This window comes from Stegostoma tigrinum, chromosome 2 (genome assembly GCF_030684315.1).
Source record: "Stegostoma tigrinum isolate sSteTig4 chromosome 2, sSteTig4.hap1, whole genome shotgun sequence".
NCBI classification, from domain to species: Eukaryota; Metazoa; Chordata; class Chondrichthyes; order Orectolobiformes; family Stegostomatidae; genus Stegostoma; species Stegostoma tigrinum.
The window spans coordinates 73,129,391-73,144,011 of NC_081355.1; the positions used below are offsets into that span (position 1 = coordinate 73,129,391).

A 14,621-nucleotide genomic window follows, 5' to 3' on the forward strand; every position below is an offset into this window, starting at 1 on the left:
GCTGCAGGTTGATTCATGAAAAGTTCACCATATGTACTGACAGTAAAGGCAAAATAAGACTAAGTACTAATTGTTAAGGAATACTTGTCGAATTGAGAGCAAGGGTTAAAGTTCTGAAAAGTGGCATTATGTTGGAGAGCCATCATGATTCTGCACTATTCCAGGTTTAAGTGCCACCAGTTGGGAGTTAAGTATGAAAATGCTGTGAAGCTAGTGGGTAAGTAGTTTCAAAATGTAACAAAATTATAGACTTAACCTAATATTACATCTTTATCAGTTCACTCCTGGTTTTTCTGAGGAAAGAATTAACATGTCAGTGTCAACAGTGTGAGCACAGGATGGAACTCTTGTTGAATGAAATCAGCAGGCTTGCGAGCTTTGAAAGGGTGAAACTGTATACATGCTGTCCTGCCAACATAAGAGGTTTGTGCACAGCGCATATTTTTTTATGACTGCTCCAGAAGCGGCCTCCAACCATGGACTTCATCCACTTTGGTCAACTGTTCTCTGTTACTAACCTTCACTACAGTGTTGGACCAAATCATAGGAGTTGTTATCATGGACCTCAGATGAGGACCAACAGGAACAGCCACAGCATGAAGAGGCACACCAACATGTACAGTTAGCACTAGCTGCAGGAGCAGCAAGAAGAAATTGTAGCTCTCTTCAACAAAGCTACATGCTACCTCAGAAAACAGAGGATGGACTGAGATCCATCTCAAAAGAAGCAATACTACCAATGCAGGGTGTGCAATTAGAAGAACACGTTCTGAAGCAAAAGTGCCTAATGAGTTCTAGACTCTTGCAATGAGTTGTTTCTGACAATATGCAGAGTTCTCGAACAAAGCCTCCTTCCAAGAGAACTGTAGGGACACCGATTATTTAATTATCAAAGTCACCTAGTCCTGACTTGTTTTGGCTCTGCCTAATTTTTACATATATCAGCTCACACAGTATCCACCATGGATAGACCTCAGGATCTATGCAGAGATGATTTAAAACTATTTGAAAAAACTATAATGCTCGAAGTATTTAGTGCAGGCTTCACTATACTGAAATAAAAACTCGCATTCACAAAGACACAAAGCATTTACTACCTTTACATTCCTTCAATTAAATAAAACCTTTCACAGCAAATATTTCATTCACGAGCATAAGCCTTATAAAAACAAGACTTGGAACTCACAGACCCTCATCAAACAGTTTATAACTACCGCAGATATTAAACAGACTGAACTGGCAGACACCCTACTGTGATAATGGATTGTTATGAATACTGCTGTCCAGCAATAATCAAGCAATAGATGCCTTAAGATATATGTAAACAGATAGTGAAATACCAAGCAATCATTTTTAATAGCTGAGACATTTCTCTTTCAAAAATCTACTTTTAAATTCGTTGCCAGATTAAGACTTCCCTTTCACATGCCTTCTTGACGCTCTCAATAGATCCCTTTCACATTTCTGACAGCTCTTCTTAGCAGGTCCTTTTGACAAATTTCTTCGACGCTTTTGACAGGTCCTCTTGATAGTCCCTTTTGATGTGCCCTCTTGAAAAATCCTTTGACAGTTTCAATGTTCTTCACAGTAATGACTTTATGCACTTTTTGCATTCTTTTGCATCTAACTTTGACAATTCCAAAGGGAAATTTACCTACCCTGAGAAGTACCTGACTCGCACCAAAAGGCAGTTGACCTCAAGATAAAGGAACCTAAATGGCATCTCACCTTCACCAAAGGAGTCCCAGGACTAGGCCCAAAGGGTACATTATGTTTCCAAAACAGTATCATTGGCTAGCCAAAGAAATACACAAAGTTCACACTTTACCAGCTCTACTCTTCATATTTCAGGCTTCATACTCTAAAATTATCAAAACCCCCTTCAGTGTCGGCAGCTGATGACTTAAATAGCCAGCAACATCTGTGAACTCTGCATGCCCAAATCCCACCAGATCCCATGTCTGTCCTTGTGAAACTAATGATGTGGAGATACCGGTGTTGGACTGGGGTAGACAAAGTCAGAAGTCACATGACACCAGGTTATAGTCCAACAGCTTTATTTCAAATCAGAAGCTTTTGGAGCTCCTTCTAGAAGCCGGCTGCCCGAGGCTTGTAATGTATGCTCACACCATCAGGAGATGCATTAATGCCAGATTCATCCGCTGCGCTCACCAGATAGCAGAGAATGTCACCTAAGCACAACACAATGCCATCTGTGCTCTCAAGACCAATCACAACATTGTCATCAAACCAGCAGACAACGGAGAAACCATTGTTATACAGAATAGAACAGATTATTGCATTGAAGTATTCCGAAGCTGAACAACCAGGAACAACACAGTCAACTGCCTGCTGATCCAATCAAAGACTACACCTGTCAACTGAACCAAGTGATCAATACTTTTGATCCATTCATTCAGAGTATCTTATGCACTCTTATCCCACAGACATCTTGCATAGGGGATTTCTACTGCCTTCCGAAGATAGATAAAGCCAACACACCTGGACGTCCCATCATATCAGGCAATGGGACCTTGTGTGAGAATCTCTCTGTCTATGTCAGGGCATTTTGAAATGCATAGTACAGGCAACCCTAGATTCTGTCACGACACTATAGATTTCTTACAGAAACTCAGCACCCACGGACCAGTCGAACCAGGAACATTCTTCGTCACAATGGACTTTTCAGCACTCGACACCAGGATCCCGCAACGACGACGGCATCGCTGCAACACCCTCAATACGCGATGACCCCAACTGGCAATTTCCAGACACCATCTTACAACTCATCTACTTCATCCTCGACCACAACATCTAACCCTTCAAAAACCAGTTCTTTATCCAGACACATGGAAGAGCCACAGGGGACAAATTTGCTCTCCAAATACACTGACGTTTTCATGTATAGGTTCGAATAAGACTTCTTTGCTGCAGAGGACCTCTGACCAACACTATACACCAGATACATTGATAACATTTTCTTCCTTTGGACTCATGGTGAGAAATCACTGAAACAACTACATAGTGATATCAAGAGTTTCGTCCCACAATCAGACTTACCGTAGGCTACTCTTCAAAATCAGTTTCATTCACGGGCACTCGCACCTCCATTATGGGCAAACACCCCAGTACCTCACTCTATCACAAGCCCACAGATAACCTCACATGGCTGTACCTCTCTAGTTTCCAGCCTAAACATATTAAAAAGCCATCCCTCATGGACAATTCCTGCACATACTCAGGAGCTGCTCAGGTGAGGAAAGATTTTGAAGGGCAACCTCATAAGAATGGGATATGATGCTCAACTGATCGATCCGATCTAGCAGTTCCGAAGTGCCACAGTGAAAATCTGCAACAACCTCCTCAGAAGACAGACACTGGGTATGACTGATAGAGTACACTTCATCATCCAGTACTTCCCAGAAGTGGACAGACTGGGTCATGTTCTTCACTGCCCTTAACATGTCATTGATGATGACGAGTATCTCACCGAGACCACGCTTTTGCTTCCACTTCTCAGCTTCAAACGGCTGCCAAACCTTAAACAGAACGTTGCTCGCAAGAATGCTCCAAGGCATGATATATTGGTGAGACCAGGCAGATGCTACAGCAATGGATGAACGCCAGACAGCAATGTTCCCTCCCAGTTGGGGAACACTTCAGCGGTCAAGGACATTCAGCATCCGAACTTCGGATAAGCGTCTTCTAAGGCGGCCTTTGGGATACACATCAATGCAAAATCATCGAGGAGAAACTGATAGCAAAGTTCCATACCCATGAAGTTGGCCTCAATCCTGATCTTGGGTTCATGTCATGTGACCCCACCACACTGTTCTGTATCTGTACAATCTTCCCTACTGTCCTGTTTTGACACCATCACCTTGATAACTTGTTATGATCTCGCTACCTTAATCAGTTTATACTGTTTTGGATTACTTAATACTTTGTTAGACCCTCAGCACACAACTCTTATGCCTATCATGTTATTCGAGCCATTTGGTTTCTCTCCAGCACCACCTTATTTTTGTTTTTTTGGAAATATTTCTCTGCCTCATTTGACTGGATTGTAGGTTATTCCTTCGCTTGTTATTCAGCTACTGACACTTTACTAACGTTATCTAATACTTTTGATCACCTGTGGAGACTTACTATTTTACACTCCAGTCATACCATTTGTATGATATTTTGAACTCTCTGCCCTTGATCCTTCTGCCCATAAATTGTGTTTTGTCAGCTTCTCTCTCACTTTACCTGACAAAGACTGTACAGTCTGAGAGCTTGTGATTTCAAATAAACCTGTTGTTCTATAATCTGGTGTGTGATTTCTGACCCTGTGAAAGTGGAAAGTGACATGTTAGGGCTAGACATCCAATTTTTGGGCTTGTCTGCTAATTTTTATGCGACACAAAGACTCTTTGGTGCGGTGGAAGTCCAGGTCAAAGTGTTATTGAAATAACCATAAATATAAATCTGTGAACATTGCTTTGAGTACTTGTGAGCCTTGTTGTGCAACAGTTACTTCTTTTGTATCCTCTTGTTATTACCCTAGGTGGCACAATCCCTGTAACTTCAGCACAGCTTGAGGACAGTTATTAGACCCTCTGTTTTGATAGTCAAGATGCCTGTGGTGGACATCCTTTTCATTTTGGAGCCCTTTAACACCTTCCCTTTTGCATCTATGCATGGGTGGTCTCAGTCATTGGTAAAAGTGACAGTAGTGTAGCTCTATCTGGAGGTGAGGGGACAACAACTTGACAACTGTCCCTGTGGCCATATTCCCATTTCTATCTTCCTTCTCATTCCCCAGCTATATTTCTCTGCTTGTTAAACGTAGAAAACATTTGGTTGCATATCAGTGAAGCGACCAAGGTAAGGCTTTGCTTCTGTAAAGTGTCAGTTAGAATGTGCAAGTCAGAATCAAGAAGCAGTTGGTTTCCAGTCACATCTAATTCTCCCTGCAGGAAGTCATTCTTTTCACAAATATAGAAATCAGTGCCAATATCTGAGACATTACAGTACTATTGGTGGCAATGGACTCCTTTAATTTCTCCTGTATGGTTTGCATTACCTCTGGAAATGCTGAAGAAGCAAAAATATTTCATTTTCCTGTTCCAAAAACTCCCCATTCACAAAGGCCTCCCAAAATTCAAAAATCTGCATTCAGTTGAGCACCCTCTGATAGGTCCTCTCCACTACTGTTCCTGTCTTCAGCAACTGCTACTGCACCCATGTGATGTTTTCCTCACCATGTGACAGCCTTGTTATTCCCTGGTGGGAGTTCCCACTTATATGCGTGGACTGGAGCTGGTCAAGGGTGCATGCCTGTCAAGTGGCAGTGATTTGCAGAGTGTTCACTGTCCACTGAGGATCCATTGGCATCTTTCTGTTCCAGATTCTCTGGCACTCTTAAAGTACCTGTGGGAAGTAATGGACATTGATTAGAACTGGCCATTGGGTAAAGGTTAATAGTCTTCACTGCATAGACCTTAAGTCCAGTTAGTGATAAAACTGTTCAAAATGAGTGACAGCATCGTATCTAATTCTGTTACCAGCTCTGTGGGTCACTGCCATCCCTCAATTCGTAATGTCAAATGTCAGCACCACCCTGTCAAACTCCAAATTTACTTCCTTCAATATGTTCAAGGGGACTATCACTGCAAATTGAGAGCTGGTTCTCTGCCATTCTTTGTATTAAGAAAAGGCAGAGTGATGAGTGCAATGGGAAGCAGACTGTGAGGATGAAATGAGAACATTTGTGGTGGGGGGTCTACTGTGAAGAATGCATATGAGATGAAAATATCATGACAGTTAGAGTTAGTTATTCAGAGGGAGATTTGAGGAGATGCCTAGAAATAAATAAATGTGTGGAACAACAAAATGTGTTGGTTGGAGGAATGCTGTGCAGAAAAATGCAAAGGAAGTCAGAAAGTGATGGCTAAAACCTTTTTTGACACTGTATCCAGGTTCTTGACATCTCACTCATGCTGCACACAGCCAGCACCATTTGAAGTCATGCCTGTTCCCTAAGGGACACCAATCTCTTTCTTCTGTCCTGAGGAAACAGCACATCCTTATGGGTACTCATCTCCTCCAGCAATACATTCAGGTAAAAGTTAGAGAACTAATGGCAGCCTTCCCACACTTTGCTTCCCTTTCTTCACATGTTCAAGCCTTCACTGTAAAGGCTAGTCTTAGCCATTCTGACCTCTGTACCTTTACAGAGAGGTCCTTCACTATCGGTTTGCTTGAAAATGAGATGTGGTTATCTCATGGCCAGCTACTGGACTCCAATGCAATCTGAACAGCTTCCACAATATTTGGGCCAACATGACAAAAGAATGAAAAATACTGGTAACATTTTGATATATCAGGGATGTTAACAGAACACACAGCCAGACACACACAGATATGGTGCTGGATCCCTCCATATTTTGTGTAAGTGTCATTTTTATTGAGTTACATCGGATACTTCTCTCTGTGAGGGCTAATGCATTTTCTCATATGATAGTTCCAAACTCACCTAATTAACTACCTAGCACGTCAGTCAGATCTGATATTTATCCGGTTCTCCCACCTGCTGTAGTCTTTAGGTCAGTAACTCTTGACCTGATTCTGTACTTCTCCCCACTGCATTCCTGTGATTAACTGGGCTGGTTCCACTGGAGCCACCGGGGCTGACCCTGGCCCATTTCCAAGCCTAAAGAGGCACAGATTTCCTGGTCCTGACCACTCTGGTTTGTTTCCAAGCCTCCACACCTCCCCCCCTCCATAGACTGATACTGTAGACTGCCCTTGACGTACTGTACTGGGATTGTCTGCCTGAAGGCTGTCTCCCTGGGCCTGACTAAGGACTATTCCCTTCAGATCTTGAAACATGACCGCCTGGTTGATACACAAATAGTGTGTATGACGTATTTCAGTCTGGCACATGGTATGGGTGTAAGGTTAATGTAGGACTGCTGTTCAGCAAAAGGTCTGCCTACTTGCCTGAAGGCTACTGACATACAATAACAAGCTGCTTGGCTTCATGTGTGCGCTCAAATGCAAGGCAAGGCAGACTTACTGTGAACCTTCAAGGTGGGCTAAAGTAGCAACACACTAAAACACAAGATCAGATGAGGCAAAGCAAGACAAATTAAAGTAAGACAGGAATGCTGTGAACATCCAGATATGCCTGAAGGGAGTGAGTACTAAGAGAGTGAGCAAGAAGCACTGAGGTGGAGCCTTGTCCAGTCCAGTTTTGAGGGTTCCCATCCCTCAGCACAAAGTGTATTTGCAGCAGCTATGCAATGAAAGGTGGTGGTGCACTCCAAAGTTCATTGGAGTACAGAACCACATTGTAAGTAACCTGGAAATGGGTCACGATGATGCAACGACACTGGCATGTCCAGTGGAAATGGACATCTGGAGGTGAGCTGGAGTCACCAGCCACCCACTTGGAGTTACAGGTTGAGAATTTCTTGGTGTCTAGTTTCTATCCACATAGTGCCAGAACAGGAGCCTGGGTATTAATGAGGCAGGAATTAGGCAGTAATGAGGATGATGATGGATGACAACTCAGGTTCAAATCACAGCTGGTCCGAAAGGGTATTGTAATAACACTGAACAGATTGATGAGAAAAATATCTAGAAGGGGCCTGTGAAGAAAAGTTCAAGCTCTCTCACCTAGAAACGAGGTGGTGTCTTGGGCTGAGAGCTGGTTACCATTGACAGGGATGATGCTCCTCTCTGAAGTAAATGATTAAGTGGTTTCGATGGGGTAAGCACACAATATTAATTTTAAGCATCACAGAATTGTTATACCACTGAGGGAGGCTGTTTGGTCTACTGTGCCAATGCCAACATCACTGTCTCGTGCTTTTTCCCTGCACCTTTGCATGTTATTTTTATCCAATGCCCTCTTGAATGCCTCAACTGAACCACTTCCAGTCAATGCATTCTAAGCCCTAATAACTTGCTGAGTGAATGCTTTCAGCAAAGCATGAAGTGAAGGACCAAAGAATGTAAACTGAGGCAAACTAAGCAGCATTTAAAACAGATATTGGGAAAGAAATTTTTATTTCAAACATGTTAATGAACGGAATGAATACCTTGGTGGGTTGGTGGACACTAAAATCATTTGAGAAAAATAGAACAACTCGCTACATGGTGCTGAATTAGAAAAGTAAGCACACCGAAGAGTCAAAGTTGACAGGGATAAATCACCTTTTTCTCAATAGCCTACAAATTCAATGTGAGATGATAAATGTTTCCAAATTAAATATTGATAGGTCATTTACACATTTAATAATATCAGTTTCTCATGATTCTATTCACACACTGGTATTATTGTTCATTTTCTATTGCGAGTGGATACTTTTTGGAAACAGATGAAGAAGAATGAATGGCTTTTCACAATAAGTTACTTAAAAATATCCTTTGCATAAATAAAATCATTGACCAGATACAGCAAACCTTTGTTGGATCTAATTCCAACAAATGGAATCAACTTAAATACACAGCAGCGACTTTGTCATATGCATGGTCACCATAGATTCATGATTTCACAAAATACTGGATGTGAGTTTGCTCGCTGAGCTGGAAGGTTCGTTTTCAGACGTTTCGTCACCATTCTAGGTAACATCATCAGTAAGCCTCCGGTGAAGCGCTGGTGATATGTCCTGCTTTCTATTTATCTGTTTAGGTTTCCTTGGGTTGGTGATGTCATTTCCTGTGTTGGTGATGTTATTTCCTGTTCTTTTTCTCAGAGGGTGGTAGATGGGCTCCAAATCAATGTGTTTGTTGATGGAGTTCCGGTTGGAATGCCATGCTTCTAAGAATTCTCGTGCGTGTCTCTGTTTGGCTTGTCCTAGGATGGATGTGTTGTCCCAATCAAAGTGGTGTCCTTTCTCATCCGTATGTAAGGATACTAGTGATAGTGGGTCATGTCCTTTTGTGGCTAGTTGATGTTCACGTATCCTGGTGGCTAGCTTTCTGCCAGTTTGTCCAATGTAGTGTTTGTCACAGTTCTTGCAAGGTATTTTGTAAATGACGTTTGTTTTGCTTGTTGTCTGTATAGGGTCTTTTAAGTTCATTAGCTGCTGTTTTAGTGTGTTGGTGGGTTTGTGGGTTACCATGATGCCAAGAGGTCTGAGTAGTCTGGCATTCATTTCCAAGATGTCTTTGATGTAGGGGAGTGTGGTTATGGTTCCTGGGCACGTTTTGTCTGTTTGTTTGGGTTTGTTGCTGAGAACTCAGCGGACTGTGTTCATCAACTAGCTACAAAAAGACATGATCCCCTATCACTAGTATCCTTACATACAGATGAGGAAGGACACCACTTTGATTGGAACAACACATCCATCCTAGGACAAGCCAAACAGAGACATGCACGAGAATTCCTAGAAGCATGGCATTCCAACCGGAACTCCATCAACAAACACATTGATTTGGAGCCCATCTACAACCCTCTGAGAAAAAGAACAGGAAATGACATCACCAACCCAACGAAACCTAAACAGATAAATAGAAAGCAGAACATAACACCAGCGCTTCACCGGAGGCTCACTGATGATGTTACCTAGAATGGTGATGAAACGTCTGAAAACGAATCTTCCAGCTCAGCAATCAAACTCACATCCAGAATCTCAACCTGAGCTACAAATCTTCTCAAAACTCACTTCACAAAATGATTTAAGCTTTTAATTATTGCCACTTTCTGCTTAGATTATAACTCTGGTTTTGTTTTGCTTGCCTGTTTGCTTTTTTGTTACATTTTTCTATGGAACTGTAAAACATGTTGCAAGACATTTAAAAGCTCATGTGAGAAAGATAACATGACAAAAATATGTACCCAAATTCAATACAATTTCCATGTCTTATGCCTTTTGAAGTGTTTCCGTGACACACAGGTAAGAGTTATGTATAAAAAAAACTATAGTTTGGTGATCTGAAATAAACTGAAAATTATTCACACAATAAGCAGTATTTGACAGAGAAAATTTATAGAGGGTGAATGATTCCGGTTTAACCTTAACTTAATCTCTTGCTCCACACTGGCTGAGAATTACTTCCCAAAGTAATTCTGGAGTTAGATATATTTAACTGCTGACCTCACCTCTTTTCCAATGGAATATGGGTCTGAGAGACATTGAAATTTATGCGCCAATGACAAAGATCAGCAATACAGTGTAAGTTATCAAGTCACGCCATTTTGTGAGGATATGAACTCAAAATGTTGTGTTCTCATCAATTTACTGTCTTCATAACAGATGTTACTTTGAAGCCCTTGCTTTAAAAAAGGATTAATTTAATTATTCCTGTTAGTAATGAGGTAGAAAAGATGGCACTTGTGGCCCACTTCATCTTTAAGATCAGTTTTAAAACAATAAATCTAATCTGATGTAAATATACAGAAAATGCTTATGGTCATGAGTTTTACAAAAACTTCATTCCCTTTATTTAATTAAAGTCCTCTGCTAATAAAATAATTGCTACAAAGTGACTTTTTTATGGGTATTGATCGAATCTTTAATCAGCTGAACACTTATTCTGTGGTAATTAGGTCAAGGGAGCTTTTTGAGGCCAGAATCTTAAAGTCAACCCTTTGATGAAACAGAGCATAGAACATTACAGCACAGCACAGGCCCTTTGGCCCTCGATGTTGTGCCGACCTGTCATACTGATCTCAAGCCCATCTAACCTACACTATTCCATGTACGTCCATATGCTTGTCCAATGACGACTTAAATGCACCTAAAGTTGGCGAATCTACTACCGTTACAGGCAAAGTGTTCCATTCCCTTACTACTCTCTGAGTAAAGCAACCACCTTTGACATGTGTCCTATATATTTCACCCCTCAATTTAAAGCTATGGCCCCTCATGCTCGCTGTCGCCATCCTAGGAAAAAGGTTCTCTCTATCCACCCTGTCTAACTCTCTGATTATTTTATATGTCTCAATTAAGTCACCTCTCAACCTTCTTCTAATCAAATCAGCCTCAAGTCCCTCAGCCTTTCCTCGTAAGACCTTCCCTCCATACCAGGCAACATCCTAGTAAATCTCCTCTGCACCCTTTCCAAAGCTTCCACATCCTTCTTATAATGCGGTGACCAGAACTGTACGCAATACTCCAAGTGCGGCTGCACCAGAGTTTTGTACAGCTGCAGCATAACCTCTTGGTTCCGGAACTCGATCCCTCTATTAATAAAAGTTAAAACACTGTGTGCCTTCTTAGCAGCCCTGTCAACCTGGGTGGCAAACAGAGGCAGAGCAAAATGAAAGCAATTGAAAAGTGCAAGAATAAGGGAGAAAGAGAGGTTGAAGTAATCATTAAAAAAAGTGTTCAATCAAATGGTTAACAAATGGGAATTTATGAATGGCATACAACTGAGAAGTTAGAAAAACTGAAAAGGCTCAGTTAAAGGAACACAATGTCAGCAGGCATGGACACAAAATATTTTCAACTTAAAAAAATGTGGAGCTGGATGAACACAGCAGGCCAAGCAGCATCTTAGGAGTACGAAAGCTGATGCTTCAGGCCTCGACCCATTTTCAAGTGAAGTGCCTGACATTAAATATAAAAGTGAGGAAATCTGTGAACTGCATGTGGAAAGTAAACTAGGGAATCCAAATTATGTCATGGGAAGACACCACAGAAGCCCAGCAGCAACAGTGCGCCTCAGATACAAGATGCTAGCGACGAGACTCCTTCAGCAGCATCTTCCAAACACATGACTTCTACCACTTAAGAAGCTAAAAGCAGCAATCAAAATTATGAGAACACCACCATCTGAACATTTTCTTCCAAGCAACAAGCAATCAACATCCTAGAATTACCTTCCTATCAGCACTGAAGGTTGTATTGATACCCTATGAACCACAGTGGCTCAAGAATGCAACTCACCACCAACTTCTGAAGACCAATAAAGGATTGCCTACAAGTGCTGGTTTTGCAAATGAGGTTCCCATCCAAAGATTTTTTGTTTAAGTAAGTGGTAGGCATAAGGGAAATGTGGCTGCCACTCTGGGCAAGAGTGGAATACACTGGAAAAGAATTTACTCTCCAGAAGTAACCAAATGGCATCTGCTGTACTAAAGACATGCAGTTGCCCACAAATTGTTCAAGGGGATTCTGTATTCTAACTTACCATAAGTTAGCTGGAAAATGGAAAGTGTGACAAAGATATGGGACTTTTGCAAGCAGGGTGAATAACTATCTCCTTCACACAGGAGTGTAGGACTTGGGAGCAGAGATGGCCTATTTGGCCTTGTGGGGTTCTCTGCTCTTCACTAAGACTCTGAACAATCTGGTTGTGGTCTCAATTTCACTTTCCCAACTGAGTATCATAACCAAAAACCTTTCTCACTTTGCCTTGAGTAAATTCAATGACCCAGCAATCCTGTTTTCTGCGAAGAAAATTCTACATACTAATGACCCTACATCTAAGAGAAAAAAATTGTTCTTCCTGCCTTTCTCTTCGAAGAGAGTCATATAGTGTCCCATAATTTTACTCTCCTTCACAAAAGAAAATGTCATCCATTCTATCGAGCTTCCTCAGGATCCTGTATGTTTCAACAACATCATGACTCATTCTTCAAATTGTTTAATCTTTTATTTAAGTAAACACTTCATCAAAGCAACTGCACATATTTAAAACTTAATTTCAATGCCAGCCCAGTTGTTTGCAAATAATTTATACTTACCACACCATTATAAGTTTACTTACATTGGTAGGAATAAGTTATTTTTATTTTCTAGTAATTTGAATTCATTGAGGTACCATCTAATGTGAAGGTTTTGGACAGCAAGGCAACTTGGTCAAAAACTTGTCTATTTCCGCATTTAACTATGCATGTGCAGTTGCTAGAATTTGGTGTTCAGTTTCCATGCACACAGTTGAGAGCACTGATAACCTCAACATTATTTCTGTCACAAGCTTTGACCTTGTTTTTACACTTTGCGACAAATTCTCTGCCTAGCAACTGACTGAATACTTCTGCCATTAAAACTGTCTAAGATTGATCCAGACTGTTTGTAACCTTAGCATCAAATGTGACCAGATGGATTTCCAACCACATATCCATGCCATACCTAAGACACCAGAAGGAAAAAAAAATTAGGAACTCTTGTGAATCAGGCATACTTGTTTCTAAAATCTCATGACAGTGCTCCACTGCAATCAGTATGTTCATTTGCAAGTGCTAGTGTTTTTTTCAAACAGAATCTTCCTTCTAGAACTGCCACTTTTAACCTGAACATCCAACTGCTCAGGCCTATTTTAGCTTATCTATAGACAAAACCTACATTTACTCATCACTTCCAGAACTGACGGCTCATATGTATTTCTGGACTATCTCCCATGTTCAACCTGCTATAGGTTTGGCATCTTTAAAAACTCTGTTGCCTCTTTAGGAGAATTAATAATCTGTTATGATTCTGGACCAACGTTGCAACTCTGGGTGAGAAGTAGTAACCATTTTCTCAAAAAAAAACTTGAAATGGACTGAATATTTTGCACCCTATCCTGGTACTTCAGATCAGGATGGATGGTGCACCTTCGCATCCAGTCCCAACCCATTCCCTTAATATGGAAGTTGGGCAGATGCCAAATTAAGCAGCCGAACCACCAATTATAATAAACTATTAAAGATGAATTCTGTTTGGTTAAAGACGAGGCTGTTTTTCTCAGTGTGTTTAAAAATGGACGGAAGAAAAGACACGTGACATCATTTGGACAGTGCCTCTTGCTCGCCTGGGCTAAAACCAAAGGAAGACGGCACCTCCCTCTCATAGTATGAAGTCCAACAACCTTGTTTAGCCCCTAAGGCAGTGTAAGCGGCTCCTGCCCAATTCCCAGAGACTTCTCTTCTTCAGGAATGCTGTGAGCCTTCTTTCTCAGCTTGCTTCCAGTACTGGCAGTATCTATCAAGGAGATCTAGTGCTAGAAGGAGTGCTGTAGCTGCCAGCTGATTAGACTTGTATTAGGTCCCAAAGGCAGGACTTCCTCCCAGGAGGAACATAAGTTTGACTAGGAGCTTATTTAGTCCATTTATAGGGTTTTACTTATTTTATTCTTCAGCACTAATGGGCGTGGCTAGGTTAGGGTTTATTGCCTGTCCCTAGTTGCCCTTGAGAAGATGGCGGTGAGCTGTATTCTTGAACCAATACAGTCCATGAGCTGTAGGTGGATCCACAATGCCTTTAGGGAGGGAATTCCAGGATTTTCATCCAGCAACGCTGAACGAATAGTGATATATTTCCAGGGCAAGATGGCGTGAGGCTTGGAAGTGAACTTGCAGGTGATAGCGTTTCCATGTATCTGCTGCCCTTAAACTTTTAAATGGTTGCAGTCATGGATTTAAGAAGTGCTCTCAAAGGAACCTTGCTGAACTTCTGCAGTGTAACTTGGAGATAGTACATATTGCTGCTACTGAGCATCAGTGGAGAAGGGAGTGGATGCTTGTGGATATAGTGCTATTATGCTTTGACCTGAATGGTGTCAAGATCCCTGAGTGTTGTTGGAGCTGCACCCATCCAGGCAGGTGGGTAGTGTTCTACTGCACTCCTCATTTATTGCTTGTAAATGGTGGGCAGGCTTCGGGGAGTCAGGAGATGAGTTACATGCTGTAGAATACATGA

The 14,621-nt window shown here is 41.5% G+C and overlaps 1 protein-coding gene across 5 annotated transcripts in view; it reads right to left on the reverse strand.

Annotated features, from left to right (window-relative positions):
* LOC125467228 (transmembrane protein 196) overlaps positions 1–14,621 on the reverse strand; it is a 67,128-nt gene that overhangs the window by 10,056 nt on the left and 42,451 nt on the right. Inside the window, exon 4 of one of the 5 annotated variants that reach the window (XR_009443134.1) lies at positions 5,247–5,415. The exons of 3 other annotated variants lie outside the window; for them this stretch is intronic. Coding sequence is in view for 1 of the 2 variants with exons in the window: in XM_059641709.1 (XP_059497692.1) it covers positions 5,407–5,415 (9 nt within the window). In the remaining variant the exon portion in view is untranslated. Of the gene's footprint in view, positions 1–5,111; positions 5,416–14,621 lie in introns of those variants that run through there. One more of the 5 variants, XM_059641709.1, reaches the window with a different exon arrangement.